The 25,703-nt window shown below is 47.9% G+C and overlaps 1 protein-coding gene across 1 annotated transcript in view; it reads left to right on the top strand.

The window, feature by feature from the left end:
* Nucleotides 1-5,642: 5,642 nt before the first annotated feature.
* The window catches only part of BFSP1 (beaded filament structural protein 1), a 37,230-nt gene continuing 17,169 nt past the window's right edge, over nucleotides 5,643-25,703 (top strand). The window contains exons 1-3 of the mRNA XM_077316573.1: nucleotides 5,643-6,290; nucleotides 11,706-11,766; nucleotides 23,844-23,939. Of these exons, the coding sequence (XP_077172688.1) occupies nucleotides 5,920-6,290; nucleotides 11,706-11,766; nucleotides 23,844-23,939 (528 nt within the window). The 5' untranslated portion in view covers nucleotides 5,643-5,919. The remainder of the gene's footprint in view (nucleotides 6,291-11,705; nucleotides 11,767-23,843; nucleotides 23,940-25,703) is intronic.

The following is a 25,703-nucleotide window of genomic DNA, read 5'->3' as shown; positions in this document are numbered from 1 at the left end:
CAACCCTGATGGGGTGGATTCACCTGACTGGGGAAACAGAGGGATGGATGTGAATCCTAGAGATGGTGGATGGGTGAGAAGCCAGAGAAAAGGTGGCTAAGCAATCCAGTTTTCCCTGGAAAGCCATTGCTCCAAAACCAAGACCACCGATGCTGCAGAGAAGGCAAAATGCCATGAGAAAGAAATGTGCCTCGGATGTGGGGGGCATGGCCACTTCTTCACTGAATGCCCTACCAGGAAGGAAAAGAAAGCAGCGGCACCTGGGCTGTCTGCACCAAAAGCCCTGCTGAAAGCTAAAAGACCCCCCTGCCAACAGTGAAAGCGACTAAGACCATCCGCGCTCTTCTAACCCTGCTGATGGAGCTATTGGAGAGCTCCTCCACCAATGACTCCTCGGACGAGGCAACACCTCATAAGCCGGTGGGAAACGGGGCCAACCTGTCAAAAGACATTCCTGCTGACAGGTCCGTGATATAGGCAATTAGTAAGTCCCATTCCCCTCCTGCTGATTTCAGTGATTCTCTGACCCAAAGACTGGGGTAGATGTTCTGGACTGTATAGGGGGTTCTGGACTGTGAGTTCCCAAGAATTTTAATCAACCCTGAGATGGTAGAAGCCTTTGGGGTAGGGCTGGAGTCCCTGAAATGACCCATAAGGTTTGCCCAAATGGATGGAGTATTTTCCAAGGTGGTTGCACGGCTCCACTGAATTTGGATATAGAGGAGAACTGGGAAAGGATCCAACCAGTCATCGCATCCTGTTTGTGTTGGGACTAGACTGGTTGTAAAAGCATGATCCAAGTGTACGGTGGAGGGCATGGGTCCTCACTTTCAATGACCCAGGGTGCCAGAACCACTGTAGGGCTGCCCATAGTCAACCAAAGGAACACTGTGAGCATGCTGGGATGGAGAAGGAGGTAAATGCCGGACTCCCTGAGGAATATGGGGACCTAAAGACCTCCCCACCACAAAACTGACTGTGCCTTTGAACTCAAGTTGTTACCCAAGGCAAAAATCTATTCTATGAGCCCCAGAAAAATGATGGAGTTGAGGGCATTTTTGGATAAGCACCTGGCCAGGGGTTTTATTTGCCCTGCAACCTTTCACATGTCCTGTTCGTAAAAAAGAAAGATGGCTCACTGAAATTTTGTACTGACTATAGGGGTCTGAATACTGTGTCCACTTCCAACACGTACCCTCTCCCCCTCATAAAAGACTTGCTGAGTCAGTTGGGTATGGGGAGAATTTTTATGATATTGGATCTATGGGAAGCTTATTATCGGGCATGTATAAAAAAGGGACATGAGTATCTAACAGCCTTCAACACCCTGCTAGGACAATTTGAATACCTCATGATGCTGTTCGGGTTATCAGGCACACCTGGTGTGTTCATGAACCTAATCAATGAAGTCCTCCATGATTTGTTTTATAAAGGAGTCTTGTTTTTTTTTTAGATTTTTTAGATTTTGTTGCATTCTGAAATGATGGAAGAACATGTGGCCCTAGTTCAGGAGGTGTTGGGGAGGCTAGAGAAAAACCATCTGTATGCTAAGTTATCTAAATGTGAATTCCATAAAGAGAGCCTTCGACTTTTGGGGGTACTGGATATCACTGTGGGGGTTAAATATGGATCCCAATAAAGTGAAAGGCTTGTTGAGTTGGGAGGTGCCCCATACTTGAAAGCAGCTGGAAAGTTTTTTAGGATTTGCAAATTTTTACAGAAAGTTCATATTGAATTTTGCCCATGTTGTGTTCCCGCTCATGGACCTTTTAAAGACAAAAGGAGGGGAAGCTAAGGAGAATAGTCCAGATACCCCTTTACAATGGACAGGGGAATGCCAGCATGCATTCAATGAACTCCAGAGACTGTTTACCTCAGAGCCGGTACTACAGCATGCAGACCCGTCCCAACCCTTTATCTTGCAAGTAGATCAGGGGTAGTCAACTGCGGCCCTCCAGATGTCCATGGACTACAATTCCCAGAAGCCCTTGCCAGCATTCGCTGGCGAATGCTGGCAAGGGCTCCTGGGAATTGTAGTCCATGGACATCTGGAGGGCCGCAGTTTGACTACCCCTGAAGTAGATTCTACTGCTGTGACAGTGGGCTCTGTGATCCTCCAGAAGGGGGAGGATGTGCATTTACGCCCACTTGCTTACATTTCAAAAATGTTCAGTGAATGGAACTGGGTCATTTGGGAAAAAGAGGCAGCTGCCATAAAATTAGCCTTGTTTATCTGGTGGCACTGGCTAGAGGGCTCCTTAACCCCTTTTGAAGTCTGGTCTGACCATAAGAAACTCCAGGCACTCTGGCAACCGTGCAAACTAATGGCTAAGCAGATCTGGTGGGCAGAATTTTTCTCCCGCTTCTCTTTTACTTTGAAACATTTACTGGGTAAATTGAACTTCCTGGCAGATGCTCTCTCGTGACTTTCCCAACATGAAAGCAAGGTGGAGCTAGTAGTGTATGTGGTGTTCCACCCCTCTCACTTAGGGCTAGCTGCAGTGACATGGAGCAAGGCATCATTCCTGGGCTCCATCCCAAGAGGCTGGCTGCAGAAGGACTTGGGAGGGGATAGTGAATTCCCAGAACTCTGGGGCTGTTTTGCAAGGGGGATCAACTTTAACTTCCAGCTGTGGCTTGTGGAGAAGTGCCTAAGTTATGTTATGACTAGTTTCAAAGCCCATTTATAAAAATGGGCTTTGAAAGGGGAGAAGGGGGAAGGGTGAGGGACACGCTCTCACACACCCACCCACCCCCTCTCCCAGAGCCCCTCCCAAATGCGACCCCGTGCTCCTCCCTGCAAAGCCGAGACAGAACCCCAGGCCCACTCACTGGCTTCGCAACGCTCCTGTCCCTTAACGGCGCAGCCGTGGTCCTGGGGTTACCAGAAGCCCAGGGCGGCTTGCAAAGGCGGCGGCCACGCGGGCTTCTGGTGGGGCCAGCCATTTCCTCGCCGCCGCATCCAGCATCCAGCCTCTAGCCTCTGGCTGGCGCCAGAGGCCAGCAAAGCACCTCCCGACGCGTCAGGTCGCCGGCAAAGGAGCAACTGCAAGCGGGTGCTGGCTGGCGGGTGCTCCCTTGCCGGCGGCCTGATGCGTCGGGAGGTGCTTTGCGCCTCCCGACGTGTCAGGCCGCCGGCAAAGGAGCAACCGCGATGTGTGCGGCTCACAGTTGCTCCGGCGGGGAATTGGAGGGACCAATAGTCTGTCCGGAGGAAGGGGCCAATCGGCACCCTTCCTCATCCCCGACACATCCCGCCTCCCAAGGTCTTACTGTTTTATTTAGTCCGCCCGTGGCGCCACGGGCTGTGTTAAGATTCTAAGCCTGCAGGGCATTTTGAATTTGAAAAGACCCTACAACTGGTTTGGAGTCATTACTGGTGGCCCTCGTTGCATTTGGATGTGGAAACCATGTCCACCTGTATAATGGCCAAACATCTAGGGGGGAAACCAAAGGGTTTGCTGTAGCGAATGAGGACACCTGGTGACCCATGGAGGGAGATCACTATGGACTTTATTACCAACCTCTCTCCCAGCCATGGGAAGACTGTGATTTGGGTGGGGGTGCATGCATTTTCCAAACAAGCACACTTCATTCCTTGCACCTCGATACCCACAGCTCTGAAACTGGCTTCCCTGTTTGTGCAACATGTGTACAAGATAGCGTGCCGACACATTTTTTGATGGACTGTGGGCTGCAATTTGTTGCTAGATTCTGGAGGGAGCTCCTCAAGCTTTTGGGAATGGAGCAGGCCCTCATATCAGGCTACCATCCTGAGTCAAATGGGCAAACTGAAAGGGTTAATCAAGTACTGGAGCAGTATCTGAGATGCTTTATAAATTACCAGTAAACTGACTGGGTTTCCCTGCTCTCTTTGTCTGAATGTGCTCACAATAATGGGGCCCACGCTACTACTGGGGTCTCCCCCTTTAAAGTGGTCTATGGCAGTGGTCCCCAACCTTTTTATCAACGGGGACTGGTCAACGCCTGACAATTTTACTGAGGCCCGGGGGGGGAATAGTCTTTTGCCGAGGGACATCGCTGCTGCCGCCTGAGCCCCTGCTCCACTTGCTTTTCTGCTGGCACCCCTGACTTCCCGCCGCCCTCTGGGGGGCGCTGCCAGCAACAGCTGCGCAGTCCCACCCTGAGGGGAGCCCCAGCCATGGCGGCCGCTGGAGAGCACCAAAGGTGAGCCGGCAGCAGAGTGGCAGGGCAGCCCCTGATGCAGCAGCTGCGGAGGAGAACAAGGGGGAGCTGTGGCTTGGTACTGACTGATCTACGGACCGGTACTGGTCTCAGGACCGGGGGTTGAGGACCACTGGTCTATGGGATGGACCTGCTGGCAGCTCCCACATGGACGCCAACTCTGGAGAGTCCTCTGGAGTTGAAAATGTGGGATGCCCAAATTTGAGACACTTGGCTGCCTATTGTACAAGTGTTAGAGTTGACCAAGATAGATTACAAATGTCAGACAGGTAAACACTGTAGCCAAGCACCCACTTGGAAGGCGGGGGATGAGGCATACCTCTCCACCAAGCACCTCTATTGCCAGCAGCCATCCCAATAACTGAGCCCGCACTTCATGGGTCCCTTCAAAGTTGTAAAAGTGATTAATGAAGTTACTGTGGAACATGGTCTGCCTAAGACTTACAAAAATGTTCACCCTGTGTTTCATTCTAGCCTGATGTCACAGGCACCTGCACCCACTGACCCCATTCCTATCTTTGCACACTCACTATGAGGTCCACCAGACCAGATGGCATTGTGGAAAGCTTCAATACTTAGTGGACTGGAAGGAATTTCACATGGGGGATAAGGAGTGGGTGGGGGCAGACCGTGTTCGCGTGACAACACTAGCGTGTGTCTTCCATGACACTTTACCTGTGAAACCTGGCCCCCTCACTGTAGCCATGTGGATGAGGAGGGGGGAGGTCCTCTTGGTGGTGGTGGGGGGGATGTTAGAATCCCCCTGGAATTTCTGCCATGAATAATGCTTGTCCTGTGATGCTCCCTTGATGGCTGCTTCTGACACCTCAAGGTTGCATCCTGTTGCTTGGTTTATTGCAACTAGCTTTCCCCCACCTCCCCTTTTCTTCCCCTCTCCCCACTCGTAGTCTCCCCTTTGTAGTTAGGTTATCTGTAGCGTTTCGTCTTTCTTTGGAATGCATTTTGTCACTTTCCCAAAAGAGGGGGGTAAGATCTGTTCCTCTGTCCTATATACACAGCCCTGGGGCCAAGAGCCTCAGTTCTCTCTATGCATTTGTACCGGATGTCTTCATTTCTTAATAAGGAAACTTTTCAATACAGAAGCTTGGTTTATTGGGAAATTGAGCTCTCTGACAGACTGCAGGTTTCCTAAAAAATCAACTGAATCTGGTTTGGACTCACCTGAAATCTTTAAATGTGTAATGATTAGAAAAGAGGAATGCTTTTCATTCATGCATTAGAAACAACGTCCCAAATATGACATGCTCATGCAAAAATCCCTGGCCGCAGGGATGAAAGGGCAGTGGAATGCTTCGGAGTCATCCCGTAAAGCCTGCATGTTTTTTGTTTCCTGTGTCTATCTAGCATTCTAATCCACCCGGAAAAACCCGGACGGCTGTCTCCTTTTTGCTTTTAGCTGGGCCTCACACAATTGACACAGATGGGAAAAGAAACAAAGTGAAAACGCTGACAGGATTTTTAAAAAGAACTGGCCGAGAGAGAGAAGGCGGGGCAATTGGATTTTATTTAGTTTCTCCTGTAAAGAGCTGGGGGTTTAGGGTTACAGACTATCTGGGGAAGATTAAAGTCACTTTAAGTGTGGCAGGAGAACAGAGAGCATTGTCTTCCATTCCAGATGCACTGAACATTTCATTTCCATCCTGAACGGAGAAAGACAGAGGCCAAGGGGCGCACAATTCTCCCCTCACCACCATGTACAGAAGCAGCTACCTGCGTGAGGTGCGCAAGGAGAAATACGAACGGTCTGATGCTTATGAAGAGCTACCAGAATCGCCCGAGTTTGGCAGTCTTGCTCAAGCGCAAGGTCTGGAAAATCTACAGGAGCTCAATGAACGGTTTGCCAACTACATCAATCGAGCCCGGGTCCTTGAGCAGCGCAATGCCATTTTCCGCAAGCAGCTTGAGACCTTCCAGCGCATGGAAGAGCTGGCCGGATTGGAAGAGGCTTTTGCGGCCCAAATTGATCTCAATCGCCAGCGTGTTCGTGAACTGGCTGCAGACAGATCAAAGCTGGAACGCGAAGAGAAAGATGCACAGCGTACACTGGATGAATTCCGTAACAAGTAAGATGACTAGAGCTGCCCCTAAAGATTTTTATTGGCATCCGAGTCTCATAACTGTCCCCCTTTAAGTAGCAGCTGGACAGATTCTTGAGGCTGATCCTTTACTGAGCAGGGGGTGGGATTAGATGGCCTGTTGGGCCCTTTCCAACTCTAGGATTCTATGACTCATTGCTTCATTGTGACTCACAGGCCTGGTGCTGGTGGAAAGTGCCATCATTGGGGTCAATTTATGGCAATTCAAGGCAAGAGCCAAGCAAAGGTGGTTTGCCATTGCCTGCCTCTGTGCGGCCACCCTGGACTTCCATGGTGATCTCCCATCCAAATACTCACCAAAGTTGATCCTGCTTAGCTACAGAGATCAACCAACCTGGGACAGCCAGATCAGGGCAAGAGACATACACAGGTGCTTTTTTGCCATTGCCTGCCTCTGTGCCATGACCCTATACTTTGTTGGCAGGCTCCTACTAACCGGGGATGACCTTGCCTAGCTTCCAGACTAGGTTGAATGGTCTCGATCAGGGCAAAAGACATTCTGGTTTGCTGTTGCCTGTCGCTGTGTAACTTCCTTGGTGGTCTTCCATCCAAGTATTCACCAGGGCTGACTCAGCTTCAGAGATCTAATGAGGTCCAGCTAGCCAAGGCCACTCACATCAGGTCACTTGCATTTCTACTCAGTATGGGTTTTCATCACCAACTACTGTCAACTTTGTGACCTCAAAAATATTTCATGTACTAAAAGTGGAGTACATAATTTTGGTCCTGTAATTCCAGTGTAGTCCTCTTGAAGCATGCATGTGCCACACAGCAAAAGTCTCAAAGCAGTATGCCCATATTGTAATGGAAACCACCCTGAACCCTGGGGAAGGCAGCATAGAAATGCAATAAATAAATAAATATTGGTTTGTCATGGTGGGGAGGAGGTCTTCAGAGTTGCGTATCTCTGATAGGGTTGTGAAGCCCACTCTGTGTTGAGGAGTTAGTTCAACATCTAAGCAAGGTGAAGGGTGTTACTTGGATTCTGATATCACAGGTTTTCCTAGCAATAATTAGACAATCCACTCGTTTTAATTTATTCTAGCTTTTTGTGGCTTCTGAGTTTGAATCTGACATTAGTGGTCAATGAAGAGTCAAGCATTTCAGGAGTCAGGTCAATACGTCTTGTTGTGCAGCTTTCTGAGACAGTTAATAAGCCATGCATTGTGACAGTAATGGGATGAGGTATACCATGTATATTTACTCCATATGTGCATTTATTTATAATTTGATGATTTATTAACAACTCCTCCCTGCAAGCAGGCTTGGGGTGGTTCAAAACCATCTTCCTCAATTGGCTCAAGATGTGAATGCATAGAAAGTGAGGCTTTTAGGACTATCCTGAATGCATTGGGGGGACTTGCCAGGAGGAGGAAAAAGTCCTCTATTGCATCATAGAGGAAGTAATATCATCACGGCAATACCTTTCAGGTAATGCTCTGGTGAAAATGCTAGTAAGACCAGCTTCTACAACAATGTTTTTACCCAGATACCAGAGTGTTGCCCAGAAGTTCCTGGCGTGATGACATCATTTCCAATGTGATATTAATAACGTGACCCAGTGTTAAGTACGCCTAGACAAACTACAGATTTTACGATTCCACATGAAAAGAGTGAGGAGAGGAAGAAGGATTCCTCCCTACAACAAGACAGTGGTTAGGAATTGGTTGAAATCAACTCGACTGAAACAAATAAAGCAGATTACTCAAATGCATTCAGGGCAGTTTGGGGTAGTTCTGGACAGAAGGTGCCCACAGCTCCTTCCTTCTCTGTCAACCATCAGCTCAACCCCTGTCCATCCCATGTGCTCTTTGCCTGCCTATGGCTCCTTCTACCACCTACATGTATCCTCGCTGCCTGCAGCTGCGAGTCCTGGCAGCTGAGTGATTGCAAGAGAGCAGATGGCGGAAAGGGGGCATTGGAGGGGAGTTAGTGATCTGGGTCCTGGTAGCTGGCCCGCTTTGGGGTATGTTGCCACCACTCCGGAGTTAGCATGAAACCCACACACACACACTCCCTTTCACACACATGAAAGAAAGAAAGAAAGAAAGAAAGAGAGAGAGAGAGAGAGAGAGAGAGAGAGAGAGAGAGAGAGAGAGGAAATGCAAAAGGTGGAAGTCATGTCATTGGCATGCAAAACTCCAAAGTATATCAGGTAACAGGAAGCAAATGTATCCTGGCAGTGAGAGTGATTCCTCAGTGCAACAGGCTTCCTCAGGAGGTGGTGGGTTCTCCTCCTTTGGAAGTTTTTAAGCAGAAGCTAGATAGCCATCCTCCAGAAACACTGATTCTGTGAGCTTAGGTGGATTACAAGAGGGTGGGCAGGACGGATTGTGGCAGTGCTTGGCTCTTGTGGCCCTTTCTTGAGTGCTCAGAGAAATGCTGATCAGGAAGCAAATTTCTTCCAGGCCAGACTGGTTTTGTTTGTTTTGTTTTTTGGCGGCTGGCATGAATTTACTGCATTCTGCAGGGTGTTGGACTAGATAACCCTGGAGATCCCTTCCAACTCTATGCTTCTATGATTCTCACCCAGCTGACCATCTGCAACCACCATGGCCACTGATGTGAATGCAGATGACCTTAAGAAACTTACTGCTTAGAGCAGCTGAGAAAAATATCTTCTCTATTTAAGTCTTTTCTTAGCTACTAGACAGATGCTGAAAAAGAGGATGTCTAGCCAATTGGATTTGATCCAATGCAAAATTTCCACTTATGTTCGAGCTCTTGCACAAGCAGATGCACAGAACAAAGACAGCAGGAACTTCCTGCGCTAAGTCAAGTATCCTGGATCCTCACTTGCATTTCCCCTTTCCAAGATCTCACCTCACCCATTTCTGGGTGCTCCCATAATATAAAGGGAGGGAAGTGCTAGTTGTGGCTCAAGATCTTGTGCAAACAGAATGGCACAAAGTCCATTCAGGTGTCTGCTTGCACATCACAGGATCCAAACCATTGTTTGTCTTCATCGTGAATACGTTCAATATGCATTCATGTCCGGCTCACGTCCTTGTCGCTGAATGGGAACCGGGAGTGAATTGCTCAGCAATCAGTCCACGGAACTGCTTGTGGCAGTTTGACTATTGGCTTAATGGCATTCCTTCCTAACCATGTCACACAGAACAATTGGCTTTTTGTGCATGTGCATTCTTATACAGCCCAATTTAATTCTATTACTTTCCCTCCCTTCTGGTACTGTTGGGTTAAATATAAAAGAAAATCATTTGGCTTTGAAGACAGAAGCTTTATGCGGTATGCCCTGATCCTCCATGTTTCCTAGCAAAGGGAAAATGCTGTTCAAATTCCAAGGATGATCTGGTCCGCTGGTAACAAGAGAAAGACATTTTACTTGCAAAATTAGACACACACCTTACATGCATATTGGTATTCGTATTCATAATCATAATTATTTTTTTTGCCTGTCCTTCCTGGTTGGCTGAGGGTGGGTAACAATTGGAGGAGGTACATTTAACTTATTGTAAATGGATTAACTTCAAAAAGGTTAACTTGCTACAGCTCCAGGCCCAGGTAAGAGAGAGGGACTCAACAACTAACTACTGAGAGGTTGGAGCCAGCTGCCAACCTGAGCAGAGTTACAATGACCATGAGGCCATGCTGTGTAGGTCTTTCACTCAGAAGCCAAGCAGACAACTAGATCAGTCACAACGTATCTAAATCAGTTATCAATAAATCTTATCTTTAAACCGCTCCTGCGGAGCAGATTAAATAATTGGTTAATGGCATGCCACCACGCCACCACGCTCCTGCTCCCGCCCCGCCTCTGCACGCCCCCCCGCGAGAGGAAGCCCGCCACCAACCGGCCCTCCACCGCGTTAGACGCCCAACCCGCCCACATGCCGCCCGAACCTCAGCTGCAAACCCCGGAGCACGTCCGCCGAGCCCGCTGCCTGCCTCCTGGCCTCCCATGACGCCTCCTTACAGCCCGTGCCGTCTTCCCCCGCACGGACCCACCTCAGGTAGGCCGCAACTGCTCCCGCCAAATCGCCGCCCGTGCCCCGCCCGCCCTCTGAGCCCTCCCTGCTGCGCCGCCACAATCCCGTGCCCTCCCTAGCACCCGCTATTTTAGTTACAGCGGGCTCTATTTCTAGTCTTTTAATAAAATCTTATCCTAAGGGGTCCGTAGGGATGCTAATGGCCGCCAGTCCTTGCAATCATAAGCATCTTTGTACACAGATGATTGGCTAATGCCTAATAGACAATTTTGAACATAGTCAGTTTGATGTGAGGGGTCAAATTCTCAGTATCCTCAGTAGCCACTTGAAAGATTGCCCATAACCCTTATGATTCGTAGGAAACCCTAATGCTTCTTTTAGGACAAGGTCCCTCATGTTCTGTCGCTGCGAGAATTGCACACAACCTCTCTCTCTGACATTCTGTGGTTGGCTTCACCTCTTGTGGCAGCCATGTTGTTTTCTAAATTTATTTCTGCTCCATTTTGAATGTGTAATCCCCTAAAATTTCATTCTGCCCCCGCAAGAGGCTTTCCCGAAAGAGATGGGACTTTGAGAGATTTTGAGAGCCAGCTTGGTATAGTGGTTAGGAGTGTGGACTTCTAATCTGGTGCATCGGGTTTGATTCCATGCTCCCCCACATGCAGCCAGCTGGGTGGCCCTGAGCTCACCACAGCACTGAGAAAGCTGTTCTGACCAAGCAGTAAGATCAGAGCTCTCTCAGCCTCACCCACCTCACAGGGTGTCTGTTGTGGGGAGAGGAAAGGGAAGGCGACTGTAAGCCGCTTTGAGACTCAGGTAGAGAAAAGCAGTATATAAGAACCAACTCTTCTTCAACCAAGAAGAAGAGTTGGTTCTTATATACTGGTTTGAGACTCCTTTGGGTAAAGAAAAGTGGCATATAAGAACCAACTCTTCTTAATTAATTATTTATTTATACCATGCTTGGGGATGTGGAATAGCCCAACCTTGTTAGCTGTCAGAAACTATGAAGAATCAGTACTTGATGGGAGACCACGAAGGCAGGCTCTGCAGAGGAAGGCAATGGCCAAACCACTCTTCACTCTTTTCCCCATAAGTCTGCATTTAACACATACACTGCCTGCTTTTCTCCCCATTGGAGACTGAAAGCAACTTCCAACAACATTCTCTCCTCTTCCATTTTATTCCTCCATCAAGTTTAGGCCAAGAGAGAGCAAATGACACAATATCATAGAGAGCTTCCATGGCAAAGTGGGAATTTGAACCCAGGACTTCCTAATCTTCATCTGATGGTTAATCAGATTCCTCTTGTGGAGCTTTCTGTGCTAGCAGAAGTTTATTGTGCTGAGCAAAGTCCCACAGAACAGTAATGGAAAACTGAGTTGCTGTCTCTTCTAATTTATAGTTTGTCTTTTCTCTCACTTCTTTGTAGGTATAGAAATGAGTGTGAGTATCAGGAAATGCTGAAAACAACCTTGGAACGTCTTAACAAGGTGAGTTCACTGGGTCAAACATGATGTCCCCTCCTCTAAGATTTTGCTCTCTCTCATGGTGCTTGTGATGCTATGGGGACTGTTGAGCAACCTGCCTGACCACTACAAGCCTTGCTTTGGGTGCCCCCAACTTCTGAGATTAGGTGGGTGGCACCCTGGGAGAGGGGCTTCTTGGTCATAGCGCCCAAGTCCTGAATTTCTCTTCCTGGGGAGATTCATCTGTCTCCTTCGGTTATCTTCTTTTGCTAATAGGCAAAGATTTATTTTTTTGCTTCTTTGGGCATTCCCTGAGTGATCCTTCTTTCCAAAACAATGTTTTTTTAAAATTAATATTTTTGTTCAGTTTTCGAAATGTGGGAAAGTGAAAAGGAAAGAAAAATAAGTAAATGAGAGGATTACAGTTTAGCCAACACTCCCTCTGCCCACATAGATTAACAACCTTATAAGTCTCTGATAATACTTTCGCTAAAAGTAATTCTTTCTCCTGATATTCCAAAAAAGCATTTCCAACATTGCTGAAATTTTCCCAGCAACTCTCTATGCAATATGCTCATCAACTTTGCCATAGGTGCAAATTCTCCCAACTTGTGAAGTTGCGTCTGACACATTGTGACCCCATGGACAATGATCCTCCAGGCCTTCCTGTCCTCTGCCATTCTCTGGAGTCCATTAAACTCGCACCAACTGCTTCAGTGACTCCATCTGTGTAGATGTACTTAAATATGGAGGGCCCCCTATGGAGGGGCCCCAACCTTCCTTGCTCCAGCTGCAACCAAAGGAGAAAAACTCCATTTTGCAGACCCTGCATAATCTAAAAAGTTTCTGCAGCGCCCTCAGCTCTTCTAGCAGCTCATTCCACCAGGCCAGGGCCAGGACCAAAAAGGCCCTGGCCCTGGTGAAGGCCAGGTGTACCTCTGGTGGGCTGGGGACCACCAGCTGATAAGCACTCACAGAGCACAGAGCCCTGAGGGGGGCATAAGGTGATAGGTGCTTGTTCAGATATGTGGGGCTCAGACCATGGATGGCCTTGAAAGTTAACACCAAAAACTTGAATTTGATCTGGGCTGCAACTGGCAACCAATGCAGCTGCCTCAGCACTGGCTGGATGTGGGCCCTCCAAGGTGTTCCAGTGAAGACTGCACCATTCTGTACCAGCTGCCATTTCCAAGTCAAGGCTATCCAGCTTTGACCCTAGTTGCTTTTATGAGGGCAGGAAGGTGGGATACAAATTTTGCAAACAATAATAATAAATGCCACAGTATTGCAACTAATACTTTTGGATAGGGGTTGGGGTGATTGAAGGCTTGGAAAGCTCATGGGAATTATAGTCCATGGACATCTGGAGGCCCACAGTTTGGCCACCCCTGGACTATGGACTAATATGGTAATAATCCTTGGACTATGTCATTATGGTCCTCTGAAGCCCCTCACTTGCTGCTGGAAGATGCGGAAGAGAGCAACACACCTCATACGCATTGCATTTCTGCCTGTCAATTAATCCAGGCAACCAATCCCCTTTCTCCAATGATTTAAAGGTCCCACGATGCCCGCTAACTTTTTAAAAATAATACTTCTCTGTTGCAATGCTTATGCATATAATCATAGATGCATAGTGCTTTTGAACACCACTCCTTCTGGGATCACGAGTAGGCTTGTGCATAAAGGGCCCAATTTGGCCACCTTGGCTTCAGCGCCCATGGAAGTCAATGGCACCATAACTATAATGGGAATTTCAGCATTACTGCCTTTCTCAGGGCTTGGTGGTGGAAGAGGGTTTGAGGTACAGTCTTCAAACTTTCAGGGTAGCTCCAGGAGACTTTTCCCTGACTCCTCTCCAAATTTTGAAATGATTGGTCTAAGGGATCCACTTCCAGGTGCTACCGAAGAGGGTGCCCTCATCTCTCCATTATATTTAATGGAGGGTCTGTCCCACAGGATATAATGGAGTGGATTTGCTACCCAGATGCGTGATGTGGGCAATGTCATGTGGAGCGGCTGGAATATAGTGTCTTTATTAGGTAAGCATTAAGCTACATTTATGGCATGTGGAAATGCCCCACAGCCCGGACTGCTCCTTAGAAGGCCAGATCCTGAAGATGAAACTCAAATACTTTGGCCACCTCATGAGAAGGAAGGACTCCCTGGAGAAGAGCCTAATGCTGGGAGTGACTGAGGGCAAAAGAAGAAGGGGACGACAGAGAATGAGGTGGCTGGATGGAGTCACTGAAGCAGTCGGTGCAAACTCAAATGGACTCCAGGGAATGGTAGAGGACAGGAAGGCCTGGAGGATCATTGTCCATGGGGTCGTAATGTGTCGGACACCTAACAACAATAACAAAATGCCCCCAGAGTTGGCAACCCCAGTTGGGGAGGTTGTATGCTTTCCCCCCCAGTACTAGAATCTTGTAGTTGGACTACAGAAAACAAGCCCTACCTGTCAAAAGATTCCTGAGACCCAAACCACCAAGCAACTATGCAGATTTGCACCCACCTGTACACCTGAACATATGGAGATGCTAGAAGACTGCTGTGTGTGGAATCGATGTGCCAAGGGCCCGTGGAAATGCCAGACTGCAGAGAAAAGTAGACTTCACACGTCACATAAACATATTAAGTTGTTTAATTCTGATCAGGCTAAACAGACCAAGATCCCTCAAACCTTCCTCATACGTCTTGGTCTCTAAATGCACATGCTACTGCCAAGACAAGTCTCCCCCATCCTATATTGGTTTAAATGGTTTTTCCTACCTAAATGCAGAACTTTACATTTGTCCCTATTGAATTTCATTTGATTCCATTTATCCCACTTTTTGAGCCTATCAAGATCATCTTGTATTCTGATTCTGTCTTTGGTTGTGTTTGTTACCCCTCCCAGTTTAGTATCATCTGCAAATTGAATAAGTACCCCCTCTAATCCAGGTGAGAGCTATCAGTACACGGACTAGAGTTATTATAATACCTTCTTGAAGACTCTCCCTTCTCCAAACCTGGCATCCTCAGGCTCTGCCTCCAGAATGTCTAGCTATTTCCCACCCCAGAGCTGGCTACCCTCTATATTTGAATCAGCACAGGGGACAGTCAGTTCTAGTAGCCAGACTGTTGCCTCTAGCTGGTGACCAATCAGAAAAAAAGGGACATCCAAGCATATTGGCTCCAGTGAGGAATGGTGCCTTTGCCTGCAAATGTAAACCACATCCACTCTCTTCTGACATTGGCTGGCCTGTCACAAAGGGTAACCATCAAATGGTTTAATGCAATTCTCACTGCAACAGCTGTCCAAGCGGGCCATTAAGATGAATTGGTTGGTGGAAAACATTTAGACCTAACTCTGAATGAATAACAAAATGGCCCAATCCATTTGTTCTCCTACAGGCTGCAAATGCAAATGTCCAGGGGCTTTCCAGAGCAGCTGTCAGGAGCAAAAGGTCCAACTGGCTGTTAGAAATGAAAAGGCCCTCAGCAGAGTCAGGGACTTTCATGAAAGCCATTGTGGGCTTTGTGAGTTGGGAGGTAAACAACATCTCCTGGTCCGCTGGACCATGCCATAAAATCAAACCTTTCACAAAAGCAAGTGAAACCCTTCACCTTTTATGCTGTTTTTTGAAACCAAGGTAACACAATTAGAAAATGAACACAGTTTTTAAAAGAAGGACAAATCCTGTAGCTCAGTGGCCAGCTGGGAAATACCAGGAGATTTCAGGGCTGGAGCCTGGGGAGAAACCTTGGCTGGGTGAAATGCTCTTGGGTCCATCCTCCAAAGCAGCCATTTTCTCTCCCACCTGGAGTAGGCATTTTCAGGAGGGCAGCCATGTTAGTCTGCATTCAACAAGCTCCATTGGTATCCAGCAGCATCTCAGAGGCCAACAAGAGTGGTCAGTGGAAGGGAAGGCTGACTCTTGAACGCTCTTGCTTTTTCATAATTAACCAAAGTACAATAGCCTCAGTTTGGTCATTTAAGCTTCTAGGAAGCCTTGGTTTCACCTCAGATCCACATCTTTGTCTTTTTTGTGGTCCACAGTATCCACAGAACTCTTCTCCAACTCAACTCTTTCTCCTGGTTGATGTTACACAAATCGAGAGCTATTCTGTACCAGCTCAAAGTTGTGTAAATGAATGCATCATGAGGAGGAACCCCTAGCCTGTTATATAGAACAAATTCTTTGCCCAACCACACAGTATAGGAGAGAACAACATCTGGTTGTGAAGAATATATAATTATCTCTGAATGTCTGCTCTGCCAAAGAGTATCTGGTTTCATGTGGTTCATACTCTTCCACCAGGAATGCTTGTAAATTGTACAGACGGGTATTCAGACTCCTAAAGTTCTTAATTTTACAAATGTGCACACTAATGAATTATTATTGGTTGTAGCTTGACCCTCTTGACCAGGGGTAGTCAAACTGCAGCCCTCCGGATGTCCATGGACTACAATTCCCAGGAGCCCCCTGCCAGCGTTCGCTGGCAGGGGGCTACTGGGAATTGTAGTCCATGGACATCTGGAGGGCCGCAGTTTGACTACCCCTGCTCTTGACAAAACTGAAATATTTGGGGTGGAGTTTGTTTCCCCTCTTTCGTTGTTAGCTTTCTTCTCTGTTCAGTTTTCACACCCGTACAGAGTACTGAGGAATGTGACCACGGGAATGCTCCTGACCTTTTTCTCTCCAGCACCACATCCTGACACTCTAGGATCGTTCTGAGTTCCCTCATGGCTGCCCTTCCCAGTCTCAGTGTCTTTCGGAAGGACTCTCCACTGAGTTTCAGAGTTTGACCCTTTTGACCAGAGCTTAGAAATTTGTGGCTGGATCCTGCATCATGTCAGTAGCAGATGTCTGCCAGTCTTCCCAGCTTCCCTCTCTTCTGAGGAGTCCTTTTGGACCTCAGGAAAGGATACACCCAGAGTTGTGGGACAGAGAAAGTGTCGGCAGAGTTTAAACATGCCAAAGAGGAGGGCAGTGCCAGCTGCTTAAAGAAGAAATCAATTTATTGAATCCGAAGTCTAGCATACTGTTGTTCTTCAAGTAAGCAGGGTGCAGAAAGTCTCCAGTTAAGGCAATCAGGACCCTGGAGGAGAGTATTTGAAAATATCACAAAGTTCTAAATACGCTGCCTACATATCTACATTGATATTCTATCTATAGGATATTATTCTTGTACTGTTCAACCTATGAAGTCGGCAAATGATTGTATGGGGTCCATCTGTCAAAGCTGCACCATTCCATTTCTTTAGGTTTGCCGGTCTCCAATCAGGGGCTGGGAATATCAAGGGATTACAACTGATCTTCAGGTGACAAAGATCACTTCCTCTGGAGAAAATGGTCACTTTATTATTATTTATTTATGTTTTGACTCTCAGTTCACCCTTTCTCCAAAAGTCTCAGGGCAGATTGTGGTGTCACTGAGATACATTCTAAAAATATGCAAAAATAAAATTAAAAATGGGGTAAACACAGTTAAAACATTTCAAAATCACACAGCTAATATTGCCTTTAACAGTGTTCTTCTATGGGAAGTTGGCTTCGCTTCACATAGCCCTCGCTGAGAAGTGGCGTAGTCAGTGGCTAGATGTTACTGTAGGCCTCAACCGTAGGTTCTGATCCACAAGCCCTGCAGAACTCTCCAAGGTCCTGCAAGGCCTGATCTCTTGAGGCAGCACATTCCAAGAAAGCCATCCTAAGGAGATTCTGATCACTAGATCTCAACTCCCTCTGGGGACATCTTGGGAGACTTTTGCTCCTCACCACTATAGGAGGTAGACTCTATAGCAGTGGTTCTCAACCTGGGGGTCAGGACCCCTTTGGGGGGTTGAACAACCCTTTCACAAGGGCCGCAACAGGCAGGGGGGGAGGAGTGCCATTATTGCTGCTCCTCCTGAAGGTGCCTGCCAATTTATATACAATTTATAACCAATTTATATACAACTAGGGGCAAAGCCCATTGTATCCAAGAATACAATGGGTGCTAAAGCTTGGCAGTGGGAAGGGGAAGGGGAGGAGTTGTCCAGTCTGTAAGGGCATGGGGTTGAATGTGTGTGTTGTGTGGGAGGTTGTGGTAGCATGGTGGCAAATTAGGGCATGGGTGTGGAGACATGGGTGTCAAGAACCTGTGGTGTGGAATGTTCGTTGAGTGTGGGAGAGGACTGACGTTTGGGAATTTTGGCATAGTGGTTACAGATGAGCTTTCCAGAGCCATGTCTTCTTAGGGGAAGATTACAAGGCAACCAATTCCTCCCAGTTTTGCATCATTTCTCTTCTTGTGTGAATTAGGCCACAGACACCGAAATGCCACTCTGCCCTAATACACATGGGGTAGTCACAGTACACAGGTGTCCACCCTGTTCCTTCTTCTACACTGTTGATAAAATGTTATGTGCCCATATGCTTCTTTGCTCCTTAGAAGAAGAACGGATTTTTGTACCCTGTTGTTTACTACTAAAAGGAGTCTCAAAGTGGTTTATAAACATCTTTTCCCTTCGTCTCCCCACAATAGTCAACCTGTGAGGGATGTGGGGCTGTGAGAGATCTGAGAGAACTGGGAATGGGCCACAGTGACCCAGCAGGCCTTAGGTGTCTCAAAGCTTTTTCCAATCATCTTCCCTTCCTCTCCCCATAGCAGACTCCCCGTGAGGGAGGTGGGGTAGAGAGCCTCACATGGAAGCTGGCAACCCTAAGAGGAAGATTGTGCACAGCAATCTCGACGTTAGTAAGGTTTTTTATACTGTTTTTTTATTTGCCAGGCCAAGGTTAAAAAAGTCATTTCAGTTCCCATGTAATTCTGGTCTGTCCTGGTGAGGGCCTGGTGATTGGCCCCTCCGCTTGTCAGTCCGGGGCCAAGGGGCCAATCCAGGAGTTTTGATGCCGGACTCACCCCACCCCAAACCTTCTTACTGTTTTATTAAGAGGGACAGATCATGATCACTGGATCTTCACACCATTGGTCAGTTTCGGTTTAATTTCTGTGAAAGAACACTTGCATAATTTTATGGTTGGGGGTCACCACGAGGAACTGTATTAAAGGATTGTGGCATTAGGAAGGTTGAGAACCACTGATCTATAGCAATATGGTCCTTTCCCTCCCCCTAGCCTTACCCTCCCCAGAGTCCTCCCCCAAAATCAGCCTAGAGCTGGCAATTCTACCCTTCTTGATGTGTCATCCAGAACTAGATTTCACTACTGGATGCAGTATTCTCTGGTATAGAATTGCACTACCTTTCCCTTTACCTCAGGGCTGGTCAGACCCTGGTGTGGGGCTAGGGCCTGCGGTGATGTGACAGAGACCCTGGCAAGGATCTTTTAAAGGAAACTAAGCTTGATTGTGCAAACTTAAATGGACTCCAGGGAATGGTAGAGGACAGGAAGGCCTGGAGGATCATTGTCCATGGGGTCGCGATGGGTCGGACACGGCTTCGCACATAGCAACAACAACAACACCAACAACAAAGCTTGATTGAAAACATTTCTGCCCCTGAGGCTAACTTCATTCACACTTGGGGGGCTGGAATACCTTCTCTTTGAGGAAAGGTTGGAGAGTCTGAGGCAACAAAAGGGGCACATGAGAGAGGCTTATCAAATGATGCATGGGATGGAGGGAGCTGGCAAAGAGAACTGTTTTTCCGTCTCCCAAAAAACTATAGCTCAGGCACATCCAAAGAAGCCAATGGGCAGTAGGCTCACAACAGACAATAGGAAAGGCCACTTTACACACTTCTGGGGAATTTTTAAGAGCACAGATGTAAGGCCTGAATGAGAATAGCATATGTATGCTACCTGAGGGTGTTAAGGGTCAAGAAGGACTTTCTTTTTCTCTGTCCTAAGCCCACTCACTGCTCATGAAATTCATTAAGAGTGCCCAGGAGTTCCTGCATTGCGCAAAAGGGCAGAAACTTCTTTCTCCACCTTCTCCATCCCCTGAACAATTTTGTAAACCTCTCCCGAGTCAGCCCTCAGTTGTAATTTCTTCAAGCTCAAGAGCCCTCACCATTCTTCATAGGATTAATCAAATCCCCCTTAATCAATCCAGTTGTACTTTTTTGCTATAGTATCTTTTTTGTCGTGTGACCAGAACTGTACTCAGTAGTCCAAATGAGATCACACCATAGTTTTATACAGGGGCATTTGGATACTGGATCATTTGTTTTCATTTAGATACTGGCTGGTCTGCTTGCTCCTGGCCCCTGGTGGCTCTCCAGTGTATGTCCCACCAGGAGCTCTTAGTGAGAATTAAATATCTCCAGGAATGAGTCTGCAATTGTGCAAAACCAGCAACTGTCCTTTATGTGCTTTCTTTGTGGTTGGCCCACAGTTTGTTTGTTTGTTCATCCATTTCGATTTTTATATCGCCATTCCATACAGTTTGCATAGGAATATGGATTTTCATACAGTTAAGTTCTCAACTGAGGGTTATTGTTGCCTTATGTTCAGGATGGGTAGTGTTTTGGTTTCGTAGAAGCGTTAGGCCTACGGAAGAAGCAGTGAGATGGTTGGGAAAGGCCACGGGATATGTAAATATTAAATTATATTACCATAAGATAATTACATAGAAATTGTAACAAATATAATAATATAATGATCATAATGTAACATGTCAATCAGAATATTTTAAGAGGAACAGTAACATTGGCGAAATCCTTGGGTAGATTAGATTGTTCTGTCATTGGAAGGGGTTTCTGAGGGGGGTACCAGTAGATTTTTACGGGTCAGTTTGCCTCAAGCAAATGCCTGATGAAGGAGCTCCCTTTTGCAGGCCCTCTGGAATTGTGGGAGTTCGGGCAGGGCCCTGATCTCTTCAGGGAGTTTGTTCCATCAGGTGGGGACCAGAACTGAGAAGGCTCTTGCTCTTGTTGAGATCTGACATGCTTTTTTGGGGCCAGGGATCCACAGCCAGTTGGAGGTGGCAGAGCGTAAGTCTCTTTTGGGGGTATAGGCAGGGAGGCAGTCTTTCAGGTAGACTGGGCCCAGACCATGTATGGCCTTGAAGGTGATTACCAAAACCATAAGCTTAATCTGGAATTCAACTGGGAGCCAGCCGAGTTGTTGGGGTACAGGCCGATTGTGGGATCTCCATGATGTATTTGTGAGAATCCTCACCATGGTTTTCTGCACCAGTTGTAGCTTCTGGATCAAGGATAAGGGTCAGCCTGCATAGAGTTGCAGAAGTAAAGTCAAGAGGTGACTGTAGCATGGATGGGCAACAGAGGGACCAGCTACCTTCCTTTGCCTCCTCTCCCCCACTGCAGCGGTTCCTCATCAGACCACTTTTTAATTGTTTTTTTAAATTCAGCCTCGGACTTCCTTCCCATCAGTATCTCTGAGGGAGGAGGTGGGCCACCTGCCCATTAGGCCTGCCAGCCAGCCTGCCATAGATGCTTCCCAAGCTGGGCCTCTAACGTCTGCCCCAAGAAGAGCGCAGACACTGAACCATCAGCCAGCAGCAAACCAAATCCCACCCACCTCCCTGGAAGAGAGAGAGGGGTGCCAAGGTGTCCCATTTCCCTATGCCACAACCCCAGCACATCTCCGTCATGCGAAGGGTAGACTGAACCCCATCCTTCCCCCCCACCAGGGGGAGCAGAGCAAGAGAAGGGGTGACAGGCCAATACCCCTTGCTACTGAGGAGGGCTGGAGGGGCACCCCTGAGTGAGAACAGAAAAATAACAGTCCAGTACCTCAACCCCCACTGCACAGGATCTAACTTCCTTGAGTAACGGATAGGCGGACAGGCATGTAGGTGATGCCAGAAATAAAATAATTTTCCTCCAAAGTTGTAACACAAAGCATGCCTCTCCTCCAATCAGGAATAAGATTAATCTTTAAAAGTATCAAAAGACTAATGGGACATTTAAAGCATGGAGAAAGAGGATTGGTTGCTTGGATTGATTGACAGGTGCAAGAGAGTTGCTTTCTTCTGCCATTTCCAGCAGCTGATGTGGAGGGTGAGAAGCATAAAAAGGCGGCAGACAAAAGCAACACAGCAAAAAGCTGAGGTGGGGCTTGGAGGTGTGATAATATTTAGCGCTACACCATTCAGCTGATGTAACGCTATTTTTAGTGCTGTGCAGAAATTGTCTTCTTCTGTTCTGACTGAGCAGTAATCTCAGGGCTCTCTCAGCCTCCCCTCCCTCACAGGGTTTCTGTTATGGGGAGAGGAAAGGGAAGGAAAATGTAAGCCACTTTGAGACTCCTTCAGGTAGAGAAAAGCGGCATATAAGAACTATCTCTTCTTCTCCGGTAATATCAGGGCTCTCTCAGCCTCTCTCAGCCTCCCCTCCCTCACAGGGTGTCTGTTGTGGGGAGAGGAAAGGCAAGGTGATTGGAAACCACTTTGAGACTCCTTTGGGTACTGAATGGTGGGGCACAATAATCTAGCTCCTTCATAGCTGCCCTTCCCAGTTTTATTCACTTTCCTGCCAATTTCTTGGTTTCTCTGTCCCTCTTTGGTTGATGAAGCCAAGCTTTGTTCCTTATCTGCAGAACTATGCTCTCCTTGGACATGCCTTCCTTCCTTCTCCCTATCCATGGGCCAGCAGTTGCATAATTTCAACTTTGGTTACGCTACAGAATGGCCTGTCAATAGGAAATGTGAAGAATGCAGAAATGTTGAGCAAAGAGCCGATTGCTGGCTTTAGAAGGTTCCGGTTACAATCCATAGTGATGAAGCTCAGTGATTCACCATGGAGACATAGAGGTCCACAGCAAAATCCATACAGAGGGTTTTTTTGTTCTTGTTGGTATATCAGCAGGCCAGTTGTGCCTTTCACAACAGAATGGAAACTGCAAACAACTACACATTTTTGAATAGTGCAGCAGAGCTTTGGGATTAGTTTGTGGGACAGACCACAAAGGAAATCCTCTTTGAATGGCTCGCCATCACCCCTGGAATGTGACTGTTTTATAGCGCACAGGCCAATCTTCGGGAGATTTAAATCTGAGTCTTGGAAGCCATTAGTTTGGGGAGAAAACCTGAATTTTGAATCCTGGTTATTTTGTACTTTTCCGTAGAAAGCAGGGATATTTCCAATTTACTTTGACTTCAATCCATAAAAAAGAAATTAAGGTGTGCAAATAATACAAGTTTGAAGATAATTTGCTACCAGTAAAGGTAAAGGTATCCCCTGTGCAAGCACTGGGTCATGTCTGACCCTTGGGGTGACGCCCTCCAGCGTTTTCATGGCAGACTCAATACGGGGTGGTTTGCCAGTGTCTTCCCCAGTCATTACCATTCACCCCCCAGCAAGCTGGGTACTCATTTTACCGACCTCGGAAGGATGGAAGGCTGAGTCAACCTTGAGCCGGCTGCTGGGATCAAACTCCCAGCCTCATGGGCAGAGCTTTCAGACTGCAGGTCTGCTGCCTTACCACTCTGCGCCACAAGAGGCTCTTGCTACCAGTATCAAGTTCTAAATCAAATGCCACCTGGACATTTTCAAGGAACTGGTTAGTTGATTTCAGAACAGCCTTCCCTGTTTCCTAAATATTTACATTTTTGATAGTTTTCAGGAAAGAAATCATTAGGATTGCCAACTCTGGGTTGGGAAATACCTGGAGATTTGAAGGGTGGAGCCTGGAGAGCGAAAGGTTTTGGGAAGGGGAAGGACTTCAGTGGGGTCTAATGCCAGAGCCTCTTGTGGCGCAGAGTGGTAAGGCAGCAGACATGCAGTCTGAAGCTGTCTGTCCATGAGGCTGGGAGTTCGATCCCAGCAGCCGGCTCAAGGTTGACTCAGCCTTCCATCCTTCCGAGGTCGGTAAAATGAGTACCCAGCTTGCTGGGGGGTAAACGGTAATGACTGGGGAAGGCACTGGCAAACCACCCCGTATTGAGTCTGCCATGAAAACGCTAGAGGGCGTCACCCCAAGGGTCAGACATGACTCGGTGCTTGCACAGGGGATACCTTTACCTTTACCTTTAATGCCACACAGCCCTTTGCTCCAGGGGATCTGGAGATCAACTGTCATAGCAGGGGATATCCAGGCATCACCTGGTGGTCAGCAATCCCATAAATCATATATGACACAAGTGATTGAAGTTTTAATAATGCAAATTATGAGCCCCCCAATAAAGCTTTTCTTTTGCCTTCCTGACAGGAAGCCGATGAAGCTCTGCTTTGTAATTTGGAACTCCAGATAGAATCACAGTTCTTGCAGGATGATGTGAATTCCACCAGGGACAGATACAAGAAGGTAATGTGGCTGATTGAGCTGTTTTGCATTTGCTGCTTTGGAGGGTGGGCTCTTGAGCTTTCTACCTCACTGAGTGGGGCCTTCTGATCTCCTCGTCCCCAGCTACTCACTGCGGTTCAGAGGGTGTCCTCCTGCCTCAAGTGACACCAGCAGCTCCAAGAAGCCCACAGACATGCCCGCCCCCCTGCTGCCTCCAGCTTTGCCCTTCAGTGGCTATTCCAGAATTCTTTTTTTTTTGGGGGGGGGGGCTCTGGCATTCCCTTCAAGGGTTTTCTGGAGGGGGAGTCTGTTTCTTTGGGGCTGGGCTGCCGTTTCCCTTGGCAGGCTGTGGTCTGCCGCCAGAGCATCCCTTCTCCTTGTGTCTGTGTGCGTGAGTGCAGTACAATGGATAGCCACTGAAACCTGATTAGGAGTGGAGGGAAACTCCACCCCCTGAATTTGTTCTTTTTCTTTAGCTTTCAGTTCCTATGTTAGTTGGAGTTGGGTTGCAATAAAGAAGAAGTGTTCTGCAGCTCCTTTGAGTACATAGATTTATTGCCCCCCCCTCCCTCCCATACAAAAGTGAACTTCTGGGATTCTTCTGGGGCCATAGCTGGAACCAGGCTTCCCTGCAGGGTTCCCTCCCCATGCCTTTGTATTTTGAAGCTGGAGCAGCCCCTATAGAGGCCTGGCTTGGACAAGTGTTAGAAGTATGGATGTCTTGTATGTTTTGCAGTTCCGGGTGTTGCTGAGGGAAAAGGGGAGCACCTAAAGGGGAAGGGGGTAGGATTTCTTGCAAAAGGATGGCTGCAAAGGCCGGGTTCTGCAACATTGCAAGTAACAAATCTCTTCCAAGTGGATGCAATCCAAAATCTGCCCCTGATTTGGCCAGCTGACTCCCCCCCCCCCTCCGCCGCCTCCTCTCCAGCACAAACACTCTCCAGCACCACCTCTGCACTTGGACAATCCAGGCCAGGGGTAGTCAAACTGCGGCCCTCCAAATGTCCATGGACTACAATTCCCAGGAGCCCCCTGCCAGCGAATGCTGGCAGGGGGCTCCTGGGAATTGTAGTCCATGGACATCTGGAGGGCCGCAGTTTGACTACCCCTGATCCAGGCAATGAGGCTCCTTGCCTTGGTCGAAGCTGGTGGGGCAGAAGAGCATCAGATGTACGTGCATAAGCGCTCTCTCTCTCTCTGTGCTCTCTGGCAAGCTGTCACTCAGTTCGGGAGTGTTGCGGGCAAGGCAGGGATGAGGCCCTTGAACCATGGGGCCCATAGCGCGTGATACAAGATTCCATATCCAGCCTGTGCTGAGGCAGCTGCACCGGTTGCCAGTTATCTTCCAGATCTGGTTCAAGGTTTTGGTTTTGACCTTTAAGGCCTTACGTGGTCTGGGCCCAGCATAGGGACCGCCTGTCGCTCTGTGCCCCCCACAGGATATTACATTCTGCGTGCGCTAATTTATTGGTCGTCCCCAGCCCCGGGGAGGTGAGCCTGGCCTCAACCGAGGCCAGGGCCTTTTTGGTTCTGGCCCCAATTTGGTGGAATGAGTTCCTGGAGGAACTGCAGGCCCTGCGGGAGCTTCCATCTTTCTGCAGGGCCTGTAAAATGGAGCTCTTTTGCCAGGTTGTTGGTTGAGGCTGGGCAGCAAGGGAAATCTGCCCCCCCCTTATGGGATCGGAGTAGCCGCAGCGAATGCCAACAGTGTTCTCTTTCCCCTCCCCTCCTGTACGGTTTCGGGGTGGCTTGCACTTAGTTACTGTTTTTACCACCACATCTTTG

This window comes from Paroedura picta, chromosome 1 (genome assembly GCF_049243985.1).
Source record: "Paroedura picta isolate Pp20150507F chromosome 1, Ppicta_v3.0, whole genome shotgun sequence".
In the NCBI taxonomy this organism is placed as follows: Eukaryota; Metazoa; Chordata; class Lepidosauria; order Squamata; family Gekkonidae; genus Paroedura; species Paroedura picta.
The sequence above is the reverse complement of the archived record's forward strand: the minus strand, read 5'-3'. Positions and strand labels throughout refer to the sequence as shown.